This window comes from Dama dama, chromosome 12, assembly GCF_033118175.1.
Source record: "Dama dama isolate Ldn47 chromosome 12, ASM3311817v1, whole genome shotgun sequence".
In the NCBI taxonomy this organism is placed as follows: Eukaryota; Metazoa; Chordata; class Mammalia; order Artiodactyla; family Cervidae; genus Dama; species Dama dama.
This window is the reverse complement of record NC_083692.1, coordinates 75,634,961-75,657,004: the sequence shown is the minus strand read 5'-3', so window position 1 is coordinate 75,657,004 and position 22,044 is coordinate 75,634,961. Positions and strand designations below refer to the sequence as shown.

The window sequence follows — 22,044 nt, the reverse complement described above, 5'->3', positions numbered from 1 at the left end:
CTAAAACAGTTTTCCATTTTATAAGTAAATCAAGGCTCAGAAAGGTTAAGTACTTGCCCAAGATCATACAACTAATAAGCAACTGAGGAAAGATTAAAAGTTAAGTCTGACTCCAAAGTATGTTCTCTGCATTACTTCATGCTGTGTACAACAGCGTTAGATACCTAAAGCTAACATCTAGCTAACCAGTGCCTCGTTCTTCTGTTTAGCCGACCGTGAAAGCCGCTATGAGGAAGAAGAAGAACAGAGTCGAAGTATGAGCCGGAAGAGGAAGGCATCTGTGCACAGTTCAGGCCGAGGCTCTAACCGAGGTTCCAGACACAGCTCTGCGCCTCCCAAGAAAAAGAGGAAGTAATTTCAGAACTTTGGCCCTCAGCTCCATTCTTCCTACAGCCAATCCCTGAAAATTTTACATGACATAGAAACTGTATTTTTCCTTTTTTTTTTTTTTTTTTTCTTTTGAAGTTTTGCCATTTGTGTATGGGTTTAGGGGGCCATTTGTGTGGACCAAGCTACTCGGGGAATTCCAGGCCCACCAGGACACGTGCCAATGGCCCCATCCAGATGGCAAGGGAGGAGGTGTTCTTGAAGATGGGCAGAGGCTTCCGCTGTTAATAAATACCGTTTCATTCCTCTCTCTTCCTGTCACCTTCTGCCAGGACATTGTTGGCTTCTGACATCTTATTCTTTGATGTCTCAAAGCTATATTTCCAAGACATTGGTACACGGTGATCTTTGCCTGCCTGTACCATGGCTCTTGACCAGCAGATTCAGTCCTCCATCCTACCCTCCTGCCATGACCTTCCTCACATCTCTTTAAGATACATCTTTGCAGTACTCAAGAAAAGGTTCTTGGAATTTGCTAATGGTGTAAGTGATACAACGTGAGATAGGCTGATCGGGCTGGTATCTCCGTCTGAGTTTTCCTGCTTTCTTGCCTCGGGTAGATTCTGAGGTATTTCTGCTGCCTTGGAAGACATAAGAAGCAGTGATACTCCCTGGCTCGGTGTCATCTTCCTTACAAATTCACACATGGTACAATGGTGGAAGCAAAATTACCATTGTTTCTTTTCTGATGTATGAGGAAAGAATGGCTGTGCCTCATGTACTGCTTCTAGTGAAATCTAGAAGGAGGCTCAAAGGGGTCAACATTTAGATCTGGAAGGGGCAAGTCATGCCTTGGGCCTAGAATACCCTGATGAGAAAAGAGAAGAGGAAGGGAGGCCACATCTACAACACAGCCTCTCGTCACTGCTGCTCCTTGTTTTTACTTGTCTTGCATTGTCCTGTATTTATCACAGTTTCTGTTGAACAGCTTTTTAAGTATTGGGGGAGTTTATCTTGCCATCCTCTCCCTCCTGGTTCTCTGCACCCACCTGTCCCACTGCAGTTCCTTCTGTGTTCTGTGACTTTAAGAGAAGAGGGGGGAGGGGTCTCGGATTTTGTTCATTTGTTTGTTTATTTTCTCCTTAGCAGTAGGACTTGATATTTTCAATTTTGGAAAAACTAAAAGATAAATAAACTGTGGTTTTTTTTGTTGTTGTTGTTTTATAAATTCACCTGTGACAGTTCCTAAAAGCAAACCTGCTTCTCTCCTAGAAAAGTGCTAAGACATAGAGATTAATTCTCTTTATCCAGCTAGTATTACAAAAAGAAACTTTTATCATGCTGAACTTTCATGATTAGGTTGAGACATCACAGTAAACCAAATTCATGGTAGAGCAAGTTACTTTATAAGAGGCTTTTTACTATGGTTCCCTCAGGGTTTAGAATGGACTAGCATTTGTTCCATCATGAAAACAAATCTTCAGTCATCTCCTTGTAAATAGCATGGAGGGCAGCAGCAGCTTGAAGGGACACCTTGAGCTTTCCTATGGGGGTAGCCTGATCTTCAGGGCTAACAACTGTTGGGAAAGGAAAAAGAAACACCAGACATCTGTATCATTCAACTGAAAAACACTTAAATACTTAATATTTTCTAAAAAAAAAAATATATATATATATTAAATACTAAAATATTTTCCACATTAGATGCTGGGGGGATACTACACAAGGTTACTACCTCCTATTTTAGTGGGACTCAATCTGATGGAAGATGATGGAAAACAATCATTACAATATAGTATAGCTGGTGCTGGGATGAAAACTCAGTGTGCTTTGGGGACACAGACATGGCACCTCATCCAGAATGGAAGAATCAGGAAAGGCCTTCTGGAGACAATCCCTTTGTCTTCAAAAAGTAAAAGATACTCTAAGTATGTACAGCATATGCCAAGATTTGAAAACAAGTTTGAAAAACTATAAGAGATGGCAGAAATGAAACTATATTGATAAGCAGGATCTAGATCATAATAGGCCATTTGTCTTGTAAGAAATATTTTAATTGAAGGTATTAGAAATGACAGTTTTTTATTTGGGTTCCAAAAAAGTGACTCCACTCTGGGGAATATACTCTAAGGGGGCATGAGTAAATCAGGGAAGGTAGTTAATGAGGTTATTGCAATAATTCAGAAGAGAAAAGGGTTCTGAAGTTTCAACAGTGGAGGTAGGGACAGATTCAGAACACTTAATGTTGGGACTGAAGACATTAGAATCAAAGATGACCATTGTGGATGGGTTAGGGGAACTGCATAGTAGACAGTTTCAGAACAGATTGGATAAGGGAGGTCAGAAGGGCTGATGTTTAAATTTGCTTGAAATTAAAACAATGGGTCTTTTCAAAATCTCCCTGTCTCAAATACTAGAGGAGATTCATAATAGATGCTAGTTGCCAAGAGGTATATGGGGTAAGACATAACTGACACACGATTTAGAAAAACAGCAGTGGGGGGTTTCCATCCAAATTGTCTCATCAACTATGTAGTAATTATGTATTAAAGGTCAAAAATATCCATTATTAGGATTATTCCCTTAGACATAAATAGAACTGAGGAGCACCAAAATGTATGACTCACTGTCTAGATCTTGCTCTAGGATGTCTCTTCCTGATACCAGGATTGGCCACAGTTCCAGATATGCGTAGCCTACTTCTTGACATTCTTTCGTTTCCTCCTCAATAGGATCACTTACTACTGTAAACTTTAAACTAAAGGAAAAAATACCCATTTAACTCAGTACTACTGATACACTTAGGCTTAAAACAAAGGGATAAAAGTAATCATAAATTATACATTGTATTCCCTGAATCACTCTTCCTCCATCTTATAAGAATGCAATGGCAAAGAATGAGAAATTGGTATGACTTAAATAACAACAGGCTTGGAGGGAACTAAGACGAGGTAAAGTAGTTGGTTAAATTGTCTCAAAACTATTGAGAGATACCTTTCCTTGTAAGAAGGTTTACAGCTTTGCTGAATGATTAGAAATGGGCAGTGGAGGTATTACACAAAAAACAAGATTATGGAAATTAGAAGAGATTTTTATATTTGTAAATAACAGTTTTATACCAAACCTGAGCAGAGTAAAGGAAACAAATTTACAAAGTGAATATAAAAAAGTAAGAGTTGTAAAATCTTGGAAGATGATACGGTAAAGATCGTAACAGTTCCTCCCAAGCAGTGAGCAATTAACAATTATAGAACCCACCTCAGATACTAAAATCCACAGATGCTCAAGTCCTTTATATAAAATGCTGTTGGATTTGCATATAGAATATAATTTAAATCATCTCTAGATGACATAATAGCTAATACAGTGTAAATACTATTATAAATAGTTGTAAATGCAACGTAAATGTTAAGTAAATAGTTGCCAGGACATGGCAAAGTTAAATTTTGCTTTTTGGAACATCCTAAAATCTAGAATTGTATTTTCAAATATTTTCATCCATTGTTAGTTGACTCCAGGATGTGGAACCTGCAGATACAGGAGGCTGACGGTATTAGTCTAGCAAAGAATGAATGAATTCCAGAAACAGACTTATTAAAATTTTTAGGTAAAATTTACATGACACAAATTCACTATTTTAACCATTATAAAGTGTACAATTCAGTGGGGTTTTTTTTAGTATAACCATAATGTACAAACATCACCATGATCTAATTCCAGATCATGTTCACCACCATGAAACCTACACCCTTAACCGGTCACTCCCCATTCTCTCCCTCAGTTCTCGTGACCACTAATCTTTCTGTCTCTCTGGATTTGCTTCTTCTGGATATTTCATATTCATATTCACTTTTTAAAAGCAAATATTGGTGGCCCATAGTCCTATGGGAGCAAGAATAGGACCAAAAATTCAAGCATTTTAAATCACAAATTTAAATATGAGAAGCTGAAAAGAAATTCTAAAAGTGATGCATTTATGGCTACTAAGCAATATGTATTTGTAGTTATGTTTCTGTATCAGTACTAAGAACTTCAACAATGCAAAGGGATAATGCTGACTCCTCCACCTCAGCTTTCCAGGAAACAGATGATAACTTGCATCACCACTTGCTGCATGCAATACCGAGTGCCTTAGGGAAACTACATTATTTCTGCAGCATCCTCTCTGGAGCCTTCAAGTTAAGTATTATTTCAAACATCATAGAGCTAGTAACTGAAAGAGTCAAGATTCAAAACCAAGTCTGTGTGATTACAAAGGCAACATTCTATCCACTATGGGCTTTTCTGGGCTTCCCTGATAGCTCAGTTGGTAAAGCATCCACCTACAATGCAGGAGACCCCAGTTCAATTCCTGGGTCAGGAAGATCCCTTGGAGAAGGATAGGCTACCCACTCCAGTATTCTTGGATTTCCCTTGTGGCTAAGCTGGTTAAGAATTAGCCTGCAATGCAGGAGAACTCGGTTTGATCCCCGGGTTTGGAAGATCCCCTGGAGAAGAGAAAGGCTATCCACTCCAGTATTCTAGCTTGGAGGATTCCATGGACTGTATAGTCCATGGGGTCATAAAGGGTTGGACACTACTGAGCGACTTTCACTTTCACTTTCATTGGGCTTTTAGAAAAGTAATAGATTAGAACACCAGTCCCATACTAGCTCTTACTCACACACATGGAAAGGAGGTAAGGTTGCCAGACTCTGACAAAAACAAACAAAAAATAGATGTCCATATAAATTTGATTTTCAATATTCTGCTAGACAACAAGAAAATTTTCAGTCTATGTGTATCCAATGCATTTCATCTGGAACCTCTAAAAGGAGGGCTCCTCAGATTATAGGAATATGACAGTCGGCTTTCCTAAAACTTAAGAGTAGACTCAAATTTTAGTTCAAAGTATTCCTGTAGAGAAATCATTTTTAACTCAAAATATAAAATTGCTATTATAAAGGCATAATATTTGGTAAGCTAACAATGGTACTGTGTTTGCAAGAAATGAATCAAATTATTCTAGAGTGTCAAGGCAGTTTGTCCTTTCTGTAGGGGGCACTGAGTGTTGACGTCAATTGCTGACTCAAAAAAAAAGCGCTTATCAGAGGCTGGCATGGGTGAAGAATGAACTAATCCTATGAGATCCTATGAGATTATATAATTTATCAGGTAGTCAGTCACAAGCATAAATTACTCAAGTTGATGAGAAATTCATTAGGAGAATATTAATGTGAAAGAAGTTATTAAAACACTCCACATCAGCACAACAACAGACTTAAACGCCTGAATTCTTGTGTGATGTCTCCTGTCTTTAGAAATAGGGAGCAGATGCTTACTGTCCTTGCTCGGGATCTTGTCCAGTCAGCATGGTGAACAGAAACTGCCTCCGTTCTTTTTGCTCCACTGGGTCCAGATCTATCACTGTATTAAGGGTAAGTGGGAGAAAAGAAAAGAATCATATATTGTTGCTATTTGGGCACTAAGACTTTCATAAATGGTATGTGCAAAACAGTGATTGAAACCAGACACCTGGCAAGCATGGGCGCCCAGGAGCCAGCTACTTGTTTTCATAAATAAAGTTTTACTGGACACAGCCATCTCTTTCCTGTGTGGTGGCTTTCCAACTATAATGATAGAGTTGAAGAGTTGTGACAAGGCTGTTTGGCCCACAAAGCCTAAAATATTTACTATGTGGCCCTTTAAGAAAGTGCTTCGAGTACTGATAGAAAGGAAGCCTTAAAATCCATGTTGTAAGCTGTTCTGCCAAAGGCCAAGATAAATGTGCTCCCCCGACTCCTCAACTGGAAGAATTATAGGAAACTGGTTTGTTTGTTTTTTTTTACGGCTGCCTAGAAATTTGGGTTTTGAGGTAGGTTCAACTCAAGGTGCCCGAGTCAACATCCATTCCCCTCTTCCTCCTCCTTTTTACACAGGACTGTTGCAGCCTCAAATAAATTAGCCTATGTTTTCTAGTCTCTAGTTGAGCTAGGTTTGGCCACATGATGGAGTTCTGCCCACTGGGCTGTGTGAAATCTTGGAGATATTCTTCCTTTCTGCAGCTGCTATTAAGGACCATGAGGCAAATGAAAGGATGAAAGAAGGGCACAAGGGGGATGGGAAAGCAAGATGGGAGTTTGGGTCATGTGCCAAACTATGATGTAGGGATAGGATACACTTTTTTTAAAGGTCGGGGGTGGGATAAGGGGTTGAAGAATAAAGAATGAGAAGAAGCTATTAGTAATTTAAAAAAAAAAAAAACCTAGTCAATGACTGGAAGATAAAATGAAGGAAGTATCTCCTACCCCTGTCAAAAAAAAAGAGAGAAATAAAGAAAAAAGCGGAGGTAGAGTTATAGGAGGAAAGTGATAAAATTAGAGGATCAATTTGGAAGATCCAAAATTCTACTAAGAAAATGAGAAAATGTAGGGGACAAAGTTATCAGAGAAAGGAAAACAAGTTTCCTAGAACTAAAAGCCATGAGCTTCCAGATTTAAAGAGCCCACTGAGTGGCCAGAACAATTAAAGAAAATATATGCACATGATTCTGAAATTTAAGAACACTAAAAATAAAGAGGAAATATTAAAGTCTTCTGGGGAGACAGGAGGTAGTTTTCACATAAGAGCTAGACTCCAGGTCTGGACCTAGAAGATCACGGACCAACAGCTTTGAAATTCTGAATGAAAAAAGTTTTCAACATAGATTTTTATACTTGGTCTAATCATCAATCAAATAAATATGTGCATTTATTTGAGAATAGATTTGCATGAATAGAGATTTCATGCAAGACTGTCTCAAAATATTTACTTCCAATGTACTCTTTCTTTAAAAGCTACTCAAAAACATGATCCATTAGAATATAATAAATCAGATAGAGGGTGACATAGGACCCAGGAGATAAGAAATGCAGTAATAAAAGAGAATTAACTCTCCAAATGGGGCAGCAGTGGGATAATAGAGGAGAAGAACAAGAAGATAAAGAGATAGCTTCAGGAAAAAAAAAAAGATAAATTATATGATAGGCTGTTTATTTGAAAATTTAAAAATCTGCTGGACGATGTAGAAAGAATCACAACAGGTATAACAACAACAAAAAAAAAAGAAAATGAAAAATTGAGACCACAATGATATAAGAAAGAAATTATATCATGGTGTGCAACTTGGCTCTATAAGAATATTTGCATAGTCACAATAATATAAACAATTAGAACTACTTAAAAATTAAATAAAATTATGATCCAACTGTATGGGAGAAAGAGAACATGGATGTGATGTAAGAGAGACAAATTTTATGTGCCTAGATAGGAAGTCAACAGATAATGTCTAAAATTACTGAATCAGGAAACTACAAAAAAACATTTCTCAGAAACATGGGGTTAAATAACAGAAGAAAGAAGAAATAGCAGAAAAAGTGAAAAGTGGAGTGGTGGACTGAGGAAGGGGTCAGAGAGGGGTGAGGGGGAGTGATTTGTAGAGAATGAATGGAGCAAAGGACTGCTTTATTTTAATCAAAAATCTTTTTAGGCCTATTTGATATTTTTAAACCATATGCATACATTACTTTGATAAATAAAAGAAAGCGGTTAGATCCACCCCAGCAGAAGCCCAGAACAGTTCGGATGCCTCAGGCTACACAACTGTCAGCTTCCCCTCCCGCTGATCACGAGGGACACCGCACCCTTGCTGAAGTGGAAGTGGATCTCTTCTCCTGCTCTCGGTTTCCTCAGGGATACTGGAGTCTCCGTCTCTGACAAGGGCAGATCATAGAACTTGTATTCCACATACACCTGTTCCACGTTCTCATCACACATCACTTCAGCCTCTGGGTAGAAGGCCAGGGAGACGATTTCAATGCACATCTTCTCTGAACCCTGACAAGGAAAATATTCATTTCCCATAAGTCAGTGGTGCCAGTGTTTATATTCCATTTAATGAACACACTACTCTCTGTAATCACAGGCACACTCCACCTAACATACTACTCCTTGAGAATCAATTTACAGGCACCTAAAGCTGGCACCAAGAGACCACTTGGCTGAATTGGCACTGCTAGTTATGGGAAATTGGTAAAGAGAATCCAGGTCCTCTATCTCCCAGTCCAGAAAATCATTTCTCCAGACCAGCTTTTCTCAGCCATCACCACAGACAGAAAGAATCAAGAAACTTTCTGAGAAAAGATTGTTTTCTTAAACTTTCTTGACAAACACCAATCCAGCTCTTTCCCGCAGTTAGATCCTTAGAGAACTGCCAATTGAGGGGCTGTTTTAGCCACTAAAGCAAAGGGCCGCCCAGTGCTCCCTGGGCTCCCATCGACACCCTGCCAAGTACAGGGCACAGAGCAGACCACCCTGCACTCCAGCGCTTTGAGCTCTGCTTCAGACTTGCTGCCATGGCTAACATCCTCTCTTACTACATGTAACACAAACTATTATTTTGTATTCTATTCTATCTCAGTTTTTGGTTTATTTGTTTTAGTGCCAGCTGGATCCCTTATTTTTATTTCATTTTCCACTATAGGATGTCAACTCACAGTTGGAAAACACTGCACCACAGTTATGACATGATAGCCATCAGCCACATGTGGCTACTCAGCACGCGAAATGTGGCTAATCTGAATTGAAATATGCTCTAAGTGTAAAATTCATGCACAATTTTGAAGACTTTGCATTAAAAAGGAATATAAGATATCTCAATGATTATTATATATTGATTTCATGTGGAAATGATGATTCTTTGGATATATTAGATTAAATAAAATACACTATTAAAATTAATTTCACTTGTTTCTTTTTATACTTTTAATGTAGACACTAGAAAACTTTATATTACATTGGTGGCTCACATTATAATTCTGTTGGACAGCACTTCATAGACGGTAAGCTCCATAGGTTCTAGAACCCTAACTCTGTTTTGCTAACCCCTTTAGACCTAATATCTAACATACCACTAATTTGTTTTGTTATCTCTCCATGTCAACTAGATCTAAATTTTTAAAAATTACTTTGACTCTTTCCCTCACAGTTGTTCTCATTCCATTAAATTGAGGATGTTGGGGGGAAAGTTTTCATAAAACTGTGAGGAAAAAAAGCCATTACAGAGTGAGAGTACAAATTAGTATCATTTGGGGGATGATAATGTGGTAGAATCCATTGAAATTTAAAGAGCACATTCCTTTTGAAATCAGCAGTTCCACTTCTAGGAATCTATTCCACAAAGACATTTACCAAGAGCAAAATAGTACACATGAACAAAGGTGTTACTGCAGCGTTGTTTCCTCTTTCCTTCTTTTATTGTAGATACCTTGGCTGTACAGAAACAAAAACAACAAGGTCTGCACACAGGGCAAATTCTGCAAAAGCTAGGTGCAGTCACCAAACATTTGTTCCTCTCAAGGCTCATTTGTAAAGGCTGGCTATGAGATTTTACAGTGGAACCTCCCCCCCACCCCCACCCCACCCACCTTTACTGAGATAAAACTGACATATAACATTCCCTTGCTTTCCAGTACCTTAGCTCAAGGGTCCCCAACCTCCTAGATCTAAAGCCTGGTGATTTGAGGTGGAGGTGATGTAATAATAATAGAATTAAAGTGTAGAATAAATGTATTGCGCTTGAATCATCCCTATGCCACCCCCACCCCAGTCTGTGGAAAAATTGTTTTCCACGAAACCAAGTTTTTCCTACCAAAAAGGGTGGAGACCTCTGCCTAAGATGAACCAAACTATTTTGCTACCTCAGGGCTTTACATTTGCCATTTCCTCTACCTGAAGTAATTATCCCCCAAGGATTCCCTTCTCATTCTTCAGATTTCAGCTGAAATGTCCTCTCAGAGAATTCTTTCCTTACTACCTCATTTAACTCAACTCTTTCCATTATTATTATATCACCCAATTTGCTTTCTCTGTAGTATTTAGAATCAGCAAGTATCTGTTCAGTGATTTATATCTGTTTTCACTCAGTAGAACACAAGATTCAAAGAGGAAAGGACTAAGTCTATCTTATTTACCATATTGTAGCCACAGAGCCTGGCAAATAATAAGACAGGTAACTCCATAATTACTTGTTGAAGGACTCACACGGGTCCTGTGAGGATTATATGGATGCAACTAGAGACTATCATACTAAGTGAAGTAAGTCATGTACCATATGATATCACTTATATGTGGAATCTAAAACATGACACAAATGAATCTATCTAGGAAACAGACTCACAGACATAGAGAACAGACTCATGGTTGCCAAGGGGGAGAGGGTTGGGGGAGCCATGGAGTAAGAGATTGGGGTTGGCAGATGTAAGCTATTACATACAGAAAGGATAAACAGAAAGGTCCTAAGCTATAGCATAGAGAACTATATTTACTATATTTATCCTATGATAAACCATAATGGAAAGGAATATAAAGGAATATAAAAGGAAAGGAATATAAAAAATAATGTATATATACACATATATAAGAATGTGTATATATACTTTCTTTTTTATATTTGGCCATCTAATGTGAAGAACTGATTCATTTGAAAAGACCCTGATGCTGAGAATGATTGAAGTTGGGAGGAGAAGGGGACAACAGAGGATGAGATGGTTGGATGGCATCACGGACTCAACATGAGCTTGAGTAGGCTCTGGGACTTGGTGATGGACAGGGAGGCCTGGCGTGCTGCAGTCCGTGGGGTCGCAAAGAGTCAGATATGACTAAGGGACTGAACTGAACGGAACTGAATATATGTATAACTGAGTAACTTTGCTATACAGAAAATAACACAACATTGTAAATCAACTATACTTCAATTAAAAAATAAATAAAATAAAAGTTAAAACAAACTAGTGAATATATGAAACAGAAAGAGACACACAGATACAGAGAACAAACTAGTGGTTACCAGTGGGGAGGGGAAGGCCGGGAGGGGCATGATAGGAGTAGGGATTAAGCCATAAAACTACTATGTATAAAATAAATGAGCTGCAAGGATATATTGTACAAGCCAAGGAATATAGCCAATATTTTATAATAACTATGAATGGATAATAACCTTTAAAAATTGTGAATCACTGTTATACACCTGAAACTTATAAACTATTATACAGCTATACCTTGTGGTGATGTGATTTAGTCACTAAGCCATATCCGACTCTTGCGACCCCACTGTAGCCTTCTAGGCTTCTCTGTCCATGGGATTCTCCAGGCAAGAATACTGGAGTGGGTTGCCATGCCCTCCTGCAGGGGATCTTCCTGACCCAGTAACTGAACCCGGGTCTCCTGCATTGCAGGCAGATTTTTTTTTACCAACTGAGCTATCTTTTAAAAAAGAAAAACTTTTTCAAAAAAGAAAAATGCATGTTTCAGAATAATATAGACCAAAACTGTTTTGAAAAATGAGAGAAACTGGATGAAGAGTACATGGTACCTCTCCATACATTTTTTTTGTAACTGTTTACAAAGCTATAATAATTTCAAAATAAAAAGCATTGTAAAAGAATAATATGTACAGTTGATCTATAGTTTGATGTCATTTATATAATTAGTAATATTATAAATGTAATTAGTAGTATTAACCATATTAACAACTAAAATATATATTAACTCATTTGAACTTGCTAGCAGAACCCCTAAGAGCAGTTATTCAGCATTAGTGACAGACAGATAGCTCCCTTTGGCTTATTCAAGTGTGCTAGCTAATTTTGAGGGAAGAGAAGGGCAGAGTTCTTAAAACTAATTAATATACATAACGGGTCAAGAAATCTTCAATTCCTGAACTTAAGAGTATAAGAAAATAGAATAGGCCTCTATTTTATTGGTTCTTGATATATACTATATACACTATGGCTAAGAGACAGTAATCTGAGGCCATAGAGCAAATGGAAATAATTGCTCCTTTCTCATTAGGAGATGTTAATAAGAGGATGTGGCGGGGGGTTAGCTGTATGGTCCGCTCAGTAGGAGACTGACTCCTGAGATGAGGAACAGAACTTCATATGGAGGAAACCATGAGGTTTGGATTGAGATCCCTTCCTGGGGATTCTTGAAGTACAGAAGGCCTTTAGGAACCTTGTGCTGATTAATAGAGCCTCCTCTGGAACAGTCCTACTCACATCCCATGAAAAAGGAACTCTTCTAATTCTGGGCTTTAAGAGAGGGAGTTAAAGACCCAAATGTACTATGACTGCTTTGCTTTTTTTTTTCCTATCAGTACAAGGGAAAGACATTTGCGAAAGTTCTTAAAGTTGTAACCTATACAACTGACATGGCAGTTAGAAGGGAAATGACACCCCTCTGTCTGGATCTCCTCCCCTTAGGGCTTTGTCCTTCCTTGTAGGGGCCATTACCACACCATAGAAGCTTGCATTGGGAAACTAACGTATTTCAGAGAGGAGATAGACTGCTGCCACCATCAACATCATCATCACTATCATTTAATTTGTCCCAAGCACTATATTAAACCCTTATCACATATTACCTTATTTAAATCTTTCCACATTGCTATAAAGTGGGCATATATATCATCATTTTACAACCTCAATATGCATAGCAGCTCTATTTACAATAGCCAAGACACATGGAAGCAATCTAAATGTCCATCAACAGACAAATAAAGATGTCGTGTGTGGGTATGTGTGTGTATACACACTCTGGGCTTCCCAGGTGGAGCTAGTGGTAAAGAACCCACTTGCCAATGCAGGAGATGCAAGAGACGCAGGTTCAATCCCTGGGTAGGGAAGATCTCCTGAAGGAGGGCATGGCAACCCGCTCCAGCATTCTTGCCTGGAGAACCCCATGGATAGAGGAGCCTGGCAGGCTACAGTCCATGGGGTCGCCAAGGGCTGGGCATGACTGAACGACTTAGCAGAGCACAGCACATGAATATATGCACTATGGAATATCACTCAGCCATAAAAAGGGGAAATAATGTCATTTGCAACAACGTGGGTGGACCTAGAGATTATCATACTAAGTGAAACAGACAAATGTCATATGATATGACTTATATGTGGAATCTCAAATATGATACAAATGAATTTATTTACAAAACAGAAATAGACTTGGACATAGAAAACAAATCTAGGGTTACCAAAGGGGAAAGGAGGGAGGGATAAATTAGGAGTACGTGGTGAGCAGATATAAACTACTATATATAAAATAAAGAACAAGGACCTACTGTGTGGGACAGGGAACTATATTCAATATCTTGTAATAACCTATAATGGAAAAGAATCTGAAAAAGAATATATATAACTGCTATACACTGCTATACACCTAAAGAATATATATAACTGCTATACACTGCTATACACCTAAAGCATTGTAAATAAACTATAATTCCATTTAAAAAATATTACCACTTTACAGATGAGGAAATAGATCCTAACAGAGGTTAAATAACTCCCCCCAAGTGGTATAGATATTAATAGCAGAGCCTGGATCTAAACTACGTTTGTCTGAACCACATTTCCATGTTCCTAAACATTACATTCTCTTGCCTCCTCCACTGCTGTGGCTGACTCCAGGCAGAAAAGGGACTGTCGCTGGACCTTCAACCTCTTTCATCTTTCATGCCCAGCTATTTTGAAATACAAATAGGATTGGGTACGAAGCAGGAAAGACAAGGCTGGGCCCAAAGACAGCCTATATACCTCCTTATTTTGCACTTAATGAGTCGATGAACATGGAGAAATGGCATCTACAACAGAAACTTTTAGCATCTGAACAAGAAACTGTGACCACGAAAACCATGGCACATGCACAGTAAAAATGTACAGTCTGCTGATAACCCTGTTTGACCTTCCCCTGCGGGGCCTGACCAGTAAGGGAGAACAGTTACAGTTCTTAGAGCACTTGTACAATGTCCCCAGGAAATACATGCGTGAGACCCAGAGCTGATGCAACCTGGGGCAGTCCGGGCCATACTTCAACCCTCCCCTCAAGGAATATTCCACCCCTAATCAAAAACACTCCCATCCATTCAAAGGGCTAAAAACAGGATAAGAGGGGGATCAAAAAATCTTGTGGCATGCCCCTCACTTGTGATGAGGCCTGCACTCTGAGTATGTAACTTTTGCTTCTGCCTCAATAAACGGCTTCTTTTTTATTTAAAACAAATTTTATTTATTCATGCTATGCTGCACAGCTTGTGAGGTCTTAGTTCCCTGCCCAGAGACTGAATCTGGGCCACAGCAGTGAAAATGCAATCCTAACCACTGGACCACTAAGAAATTTTCCCCTGCTCCTTTGTTCTCTTTAATCCTCACCCTTGGTGTGGTTTTTTTTTTTTTTTTTTCCCCTTTGTGGTTTGTGTTACCCATCCAAATTCTTATGGATGAGTTGAACAAGAGCCTGGACTTTTTTTTCTTTTGGCTGCACCATGTAGCTTGTGGGATCTCAGTTTCCCCACCAGGGATTGGACCCAAGCCATTGCAGTAAAAGCATGGAATCCTAACCATGAGGCCACCAGGGAACTCCCAAACCTGGACTTTGGATAAAGCTTTTCTGGTATCAAGTATACAGGTGTCTGTGTTTTAAGTTTAACTTGATTACAACACTAATTTTTACTAAATATGATCAGATTTCATGTTTAGTTTATCAAGTAACATTTTTGCATACATAAAGGTTTTCTAACAGACCTCATTTAAGAGTATTTAATTTAGTGTAATTTTTATTTTAATTATTTCTGCGCTGGGTCTTCATTGCTAGGTGTGGGTTTTCTCTAGTTGTGGAGAGCGTGGGCTACTCTTCATTGCGGTGTGCAGCTTCTCATTGCAGTGGTTTCTCTTGTTGAGGAGCACAGGCTGTAGATACATGGACTTCAGTAGTTGTGGTACACGGGCTTAGTTGCTCTGCAGCATGTGGAATCTTCCCAGACCAGGGATCGAACCCGTCTCCCCTGCCCTGGCAGGTGGGTTCCTAACCACAGGACCACCAGGGAAGTCCTAGGGTAATATTTTTAATGTCATCTGTCTGACTTGTGGTTCCAAATTTGCTGATCAGCTGACTGCTTTTTGGGTTGATCTGAGAGGTACACAGTTTAGAAAACTTGACTCAAGTTCCACCTCTTTCATTAACTACCATTATAATCCTGGACACATCACCTGGTCTTCTTCACCTTATGATGGCTAAGGTGTTATGGTCTAGTTCTAATTCTGTGGCTCTGATCTGTCTTACAAACATTTCTCAAGATATTAGTTACATAGTGTCTAAAAAAGATATGACAGATAAAAGTTCAGAAAATAAACTTAACTATTTGCCATATTAACGGCCTGAGTCTACTGCACTTGAATTGTTTCTCCCCACTCCAGTATCCTTCATTTTTCTATAAAACCTCAGTACAATTTCTGACTTTCAAGGAAGAGTTTTCTGATCTCTACATAAGCAACAGTAATTTTCCTCTTTGGAATTCTCACAAACCTTAGAGTTATATCACATAATCTATCCACTTGATTCTAGATAGCCCTATGCTTTCCTTTATTGTTTCTAATAAGGTTCATAATTCTCAACTAGATTTTAATCTTTCATTCAGTCACTCATTCAACAAATACTTATTGACTGCCTACAAATGTACAAGGGAGCATTCTAGCAGCTAGAGTGACTGTCTTCTATCTCATCTATAACTTCACAATATTCCAATAAAATGACTGTGAATATACGTGTGAATATTTATTCATGTGTGTGTGTGTGTGTGTGCAGCCTCAATTAGTTACAAAAGACATTTGAGGCCAAAATGCTTAAAATATAATTGTAATTACAGGTTTTAAAGGTTGAATAAAAACCTTCAAAAACTGAATGATCTCTCTGAACCCTCCCAGAAAGAATCCTTTCCTTTCTTCCAGCCTCTACCTCCCAAAGTAAACCTGCTCTCTTAAATTAGATTTAAAGAAAGGGGTGTCACAGGCTGGGTAAATCACAATTGACAATGAATGAAGTAGGTAAGGGATCCAAAGAAGAGAGACAAGTGTTGAAGTCAGTCCTCATTTATATTAGTGCCAAATCAAGAAAAAGATCCTTTCATCTACCTGTATCAACAGACTTCCATTCAATCACAGTGTAAATTTAACTAAATAACTTGAATTTCCCATCTGGTTCATTACAGCGGGATTTGAACTTCGCACACATGGCCATTAAGCACACTGTCATTACTTACAAACTTGGCTCATGCACAATGGTTACCCCAGTGTACTTACCGCCTTAGGACATTTCTGAGATACAGGTGTTACTATCTCATCGCTGTCTGTAGTTTGTGCTTCACTGACTTCAGAAGCTTGTTCACAGAATTCTTTATCTGTCAGAGAAGAGACTAGAGTTACAGAGCTGTTTTGGAGCATGCTGTCTAGCCCAGAAAAGACTTAGTACCTACATCTTCAATTTACAGTCTAGGTACTAATTCTGAGTACCTAGATTTTGGCTGTAGTTACCAAGAATCAAACCCATTTTTTTAAAGTTTCACTTCTTCAGAAAATTACCAAACACACAAGGTGCACTTCTGAAAAACAGAAAAGGAAGGAAGGTAGATAGTAGGTAGAGAGAAAATCTGTCCTTTCAGGGACTGGAGAAAATTACTACGCAAGGAAAAACAGTATAATCAAGATGCAGCAGATTGTATTTTACAAAGACTGGCATCAAACAGTATCTCTCATCCCACATGCTCTTTCTTACAATGTGATCTTGATACTCCTAAAACTTTTTTTAAGGTAGGTATTTTTATCTACTTATTTTTAATTTTCATTTTATATTAGATTATAGTTGACTTACAATGCTGTGTTAGTTGTAGGTATACAGCAAAATGATTTAGTTGTACATATACATGTATTTATTCTTTTTCAGATTCTTTTCCCATATAGGTTATTACAGAGTAATATTCCCATATTACATTATGTATGTATTGAGTAGAGTTCCCTGTGCTATACAATAGGTCCTTGTTGATTATCTATTTTATATACAGTAGTGTATACATGTTAATCCCAAACTTCTAATTTATCCCTCCCCTCCACCTTTCCCCTTTGGTAACCATAGATCTGTTTTCTAGGTCTGTGAGTCTGTTTCTGTTTCGTAAATAATAACTTAAATAACTTCATTTGTATAATTTTTTAGATTCCACATATAAGTGATATCATAGTCTATGTCTTTCTCTGTTTGAATTACTTCACTTAGTAGGATAATCTCTAAGTCTATCCATGTTGTTGCTAATGCCATTATTTCATTCTTTTTATGGCTGAGTAATTACCTCATCTTTTATGTATCTATCATTGGATATTTAGATTGCTTCCATGTCTTGGCTACTGTAAATAGTGCTTCAATGAATATTGGGGTGCACATTTCTTTTCCAAGTATGATTTTTCCAGATATGTGCCTAGGCGTGGGATTGCAGGATCAAATGGTAGCTCTATTTTAGTTTTTTGAGGAACCTCCATACTGTTTTCCATAATGGCTATATCAATTTACATTCCCATCAATACTGTAAGAGTATTTCCACACACCCTCTAGCATTTATTATTTGTAGACTTTTTAATGATGGTCATTCTGATCTGTGTGAAGTGGTACCTCATTGTAGTTTTGATTTGCATTTCTCTGATAATTAGTGATGTTGAGCATCTTTCCATGTGCCTATTGGCCATCTGTATGTCTTCTTTGGGGCAATGTCTATTTATGTCTTCTGCCCATTTTCTGATTGGGTGTTTTTTTTTTCTTATTGTTGAGTTGTGGGAGGTGTTTGTATCTTTGGAAATTAAGCCTTTGTCAGTCACATTGCTTGCAAATATTTTCTTCCATTCTCTAGTTTTCTTTTCATTTTGTTTATGGTTTCCTTTGCTCTGCACAAACTTGTAAAGTTTGATTAGGTCCCATTTGTTTATTTTTGTTTTTGATTCTATTGCTTTGGGAGACTGACCTAAGAAAACAATGGTCAGTTTTCTGACCAGCATTGTAGAGGAGGTTTTAATTACTGCAATAAGAAAAAAATTATTGCAATAAGTCAAGAAGAAGAAAAGTTGTACAGATGGAAAAGGAAGAAGTAGTGTTACCTTTATTTGCAATCAACAGGATCCTCTATTTAGAAAATCATAAGAAACCAATAAAATTGGACCAATGGTCCAGTCAGGTCAGAGAATGTTTTGCCTGTGATCTGCAGTGTGGGAAACCTGGGTTTGATCCCTGGGTTGGGAAGATCCCCTGGAGAAGGGCATGGCAACCCACTCCAGTATTCTCGCCTGGAGAATCCCCATGGACAGAGGAGCCTGGCGGGCTGCAGTCCATGGGGTCACAGAGTTGGACACGACTGAGCGACTAAGCACAGAAGTTTTACGGTGTGTTGTCTAAGTTCTCTCTTTTTTTCTATATGTGGATAAGATTGTCCCAGAGCCATTTATTGGAAAGATTAGACTTTCCTACTGAATGACTTTGAAACCTTTGTGGAAAATCAATTGACAATAAATGTAAGGATCTATTTCTGGATTAGCAATTCTGTTCCACTGATATATAAATTTATCTTTGTGCTAACACTGACAGTGTAACACTGTCTGAATTGCTGCAGCTTCATAGTAAGCTTTGAAATCAAATAGTACAAAAATTTCAATTTTTTTCTTTTACTAAATTGTTTTGGGTAGATCCTTTGCTTTTCTATATAAAATTTGGGTAGAACTGCATCATTTTTATAATTTTGCATGGTCCAATCCATAAACATGGTACATTTCCTCATTTATTTGAATCTTCCTTAACTTCTCTTAAAAACTTTTGTAGATTTCAGTATATAGGACTTACTTTTCTTTCATTAAACTTATTCCTAAACCTCTTTAAAGTTTAGATGATAGTGTGAATGTAACTGTTTTCTTCACTTAAGATTGTTCATTTATAAAATATGGAAATACAATTAATTTTGAAATATTGATTTATATACTGCAACCTTGTTCACGTGCTCTTAGTTTCAGTTGTTTAAAAATTTTTATTGGTTTCTTATGATTTTCTAAATAGAGGATCATGTTGATTGCAAAGAAAGGTAACACTACTTCTTCCTTTCCCATCTGTACGACTTCTCTTCTTCTTGACTTATTGCAATAATTTTTTTCTTATTGCAATAATTAAAACCTCCACTACAATGTTAAACAGGAGTGATGGATTGTCTGCACTTGTCTGAAACTGAGACGAGGAAGAGAAAAGACCCAGCCCTGGCTTGCCAAACTACCACATTGCTGTTCTTGAGTTTCCTTTGCAACCAGTTCATGCAGGTGCCTGGCAACACCTCCACACTCTAATGAAGGCTCTGTTTCTCCTAGTGCTGAGGTCATGTGGATGCAGACATCTATGTTTGAAGGAGAAGCCCTCAGGAGGTTTTGGTCAAAAGAGTCTGATCTTTGTCCTTTCCTGGATGGGGATACCCTGCAGAGGGGCACAGACTGTGAGGGCTGCTACTTCTTCATCCACCTCAGTAGCTGGCAGTTTCCTGTCACTGTATCCAACATTTTGGAGAGTGAGGAGGAGGAAGACAGGGGTAGACTCAGGAAGGACACTGAGGATGTGCAGAAGCTATTTTTTGAGGAAAAAAAGACTAAAGAACTCCCGACTGACCCAAGCAGCATACCTATTCAGTCTCTCTAAAGAAAAGAGAGCCAGGAGGCCAGAGACAATTTTTGACTGCCAAGTGTCACTTGGAGGTCAAATGGGACTTACTGAAATCAAAGCATAGTCTGAAAAGAGTAAAGCCTCTTCCTCAATGACGGACACAAAGCTGGTTTTGCACCATCTTTACAAATCTCAGGAAGAGCAGCCTGTGAAGCATGCGATGGTCTATGATAAGGAGATGTCCCAATATGTGAAAAATAAAAAAGATATCATGAACTTAAATTGTTCTGCCTCAAGCACTGTCAAAGCTTTCAGAAAGGTTTGCTACAGTTACAAAAGGGAATATTTCTGGAGAATGAAAATGTGTCAAAACCAGATATTGAGAGTCCAAGAATGATCAATAATTGCTTCCTGTCTGGATGGATCTTTGTTCCATATTTGGCTCAAACAAGAATCTAGTATTTCTGGACATCAGAGATTTCTTAGTACTTCATTGGTGAGGATTCTTTATGAGAAATTAGGCTCTTTTACCAGTCATGTGCAGAAAGTGATTCTCAAAGTTATTTCCTCAGCTGATGCCTATTGAAACTTCTGCCTCACTTTTGGTGGCTATAAGTGGCAATGCAAAAGAAGGCAACACATCTTGCCTTCAAAGGAAATGACCAAAATGATGTGCTTTCCCCATTGTATGAGGCCTTGAGACACCCAAAATGCAATCTGTACTGTCTCATGCTGGTATCTTGTTCTGTCAACATTCATCAATGAGTTCATCTTTCCTCCTCCCCTTGAAACCAAGCACTCATTGGCATTCCTGAACCTCACAGAAAATGAGCTTCTGGGTGAAAGTGTCAAGTTGCTGTATGTAACTTTGAGACACCTAAAGTGCTTCCTCCAGAGGCTGACATTGGAAAATTGTTACCTTGAAAAAACCTATTGCAAGGATCTCCCTTCTGCTTTGATCCTCAGTCAGAGGCCGACACATTGCTCTTGGTGAGAAAGTCCTCACGGATGACAGCATGAGCCTTCTGTGTATGAGGGCTCGAGTTACCCCCAGCGTAAACCCTAGATCCTGGGGCTACAGTGCTGCAATATAACCAGGGATGTTTGCAATCGTTTCTCAAAGCTTCTCTAATAAAAATCAAGCCTAAAACATTTGAATCTGGGGCTGAATTACATAGGAATTACTGTACTCAAGTTTCTGTGTGAATCTTCAGCCAAGATGGTAAAACAGAAAGACCCTGAGCTCCTCTCCTCTCACAAACACACCAAAATCACAACTTTTGGCAGAACAACTAGCAGGGAAAAAACCAGAACCTTCTAGAAAGAAATTTCAATTAAAGCTAAAAAGAAGGAACCACAACAAGATGGGTAGGGGGTGGACTTGTGATACAGTCAAGTCCCATACCCTCTGGTGGGTGACCTCCAAACTAGGGAATAATTACAGCTGCAGAGGTTCTCCCAGAGGAGACGGAGATCTGAGCCACACATTGGTTCCTCAGCCTGGGGGACCTGCACTGGAAAGATGCACCCCCAGAGCAGCTGACTTTGAAGGCCAGACAAGTTTGCTTTCAGGAATCCCAGGGGGCTGGGAAATAGAGACTTCATTTTAAAGGTGCACACAAAATCTCATATGCTGGAAGATTCATGGAGGAAGCAATAAACTGAGAGGAGCTTGACAGGAATCCTACCTGCTGATCTTGAAGAATCTCCTAGAGAGACAGTAGGCAAATGCAGCTCACCTTGGGGACATGGACATCAACAGCAGCCATTTTGGGCAGCTCCTTCTACCACCTAGACACTGCTGCTAGCGGCAAGCACTACTGTGGAATCCTTCCTCTACTTAGTAGCCTCAGGACCCAGCCCTACGCTGGCCCAGTGGCCTATAGGTGCCAGTGCTAGGATGCCTCAGGCCAAGCAACTAATTGGGTGGGGAGACAGCCCCACCCATTAGCAGACAGGCTGACTCAAGACTCCATGAGCCCACAGTCAACTCTGGACATGGCCCACCCCTCCCGAGAGCCTGCTCTAGCCTCTGGACCAGCCTTACCCACCAGGGGGCAGACATCACACACAAGCAAACCAGAGTCACCCAGTAGGCCCAACCCAGACCTAGGATTGACTGGGCCCCGGCCATGCCCACTAGCAGGTCAACACGAGCTTTGGGACACCCAGGACCCCACACACAACTGTGTC

The 22,044-nt window shown here is 39.0% G+C and overlaps 2 protein-coding genes across 2 annotated transcripts in view; one reads left to right on the top strand and one right to left on the bottom strand.

Moving 5' to 3' along the window:
• The window catches only part of SUPT16H (SPT16 homolog, facilitates chromatin remodeling subunit), a 35,646-nt gene extending 34,107 nt beyond the window's left edge, over positions 1-1,539 (top strand). Inside the window, exon 26 of the mRNA XM_061157732.1 lies at positions 210-1,539. Within this exon, the coding sequence (XP_061013715.1) occupies positions 210-355 (146 nt within the window). The 3' untranslated portion in view covers positions 356-1,539. The remainder of the gene's footprint in view (positions 1-209) is intronic.
• Positions 1,540-1,588: 49 nt separating this feature from the next.
• RPGRIP1 (RPGR interacting protein 1) overlaps positions 1,589-22,044 on the bottom strand; it is a 71,271-nt gene continuing 50,815 nt past the window's right edge. The window contains 5 exon segments of the mRNA XM_061157731.1: positions 1,589-1,904; positions 2,955-3,085; positions 5,649-5,733; positions 7,989-8,181; positions 16,482-16,579. Coding sequence (XP_061013714.1) covers positions 1,792-1,904; positions 2,955-3,085; positions 5,649-5,733; positions 7,989-8,181; positions 16,482-16,579 — 620 coding nt within the window. The 3' untranslated portion in view covers positions 1,589-1,791.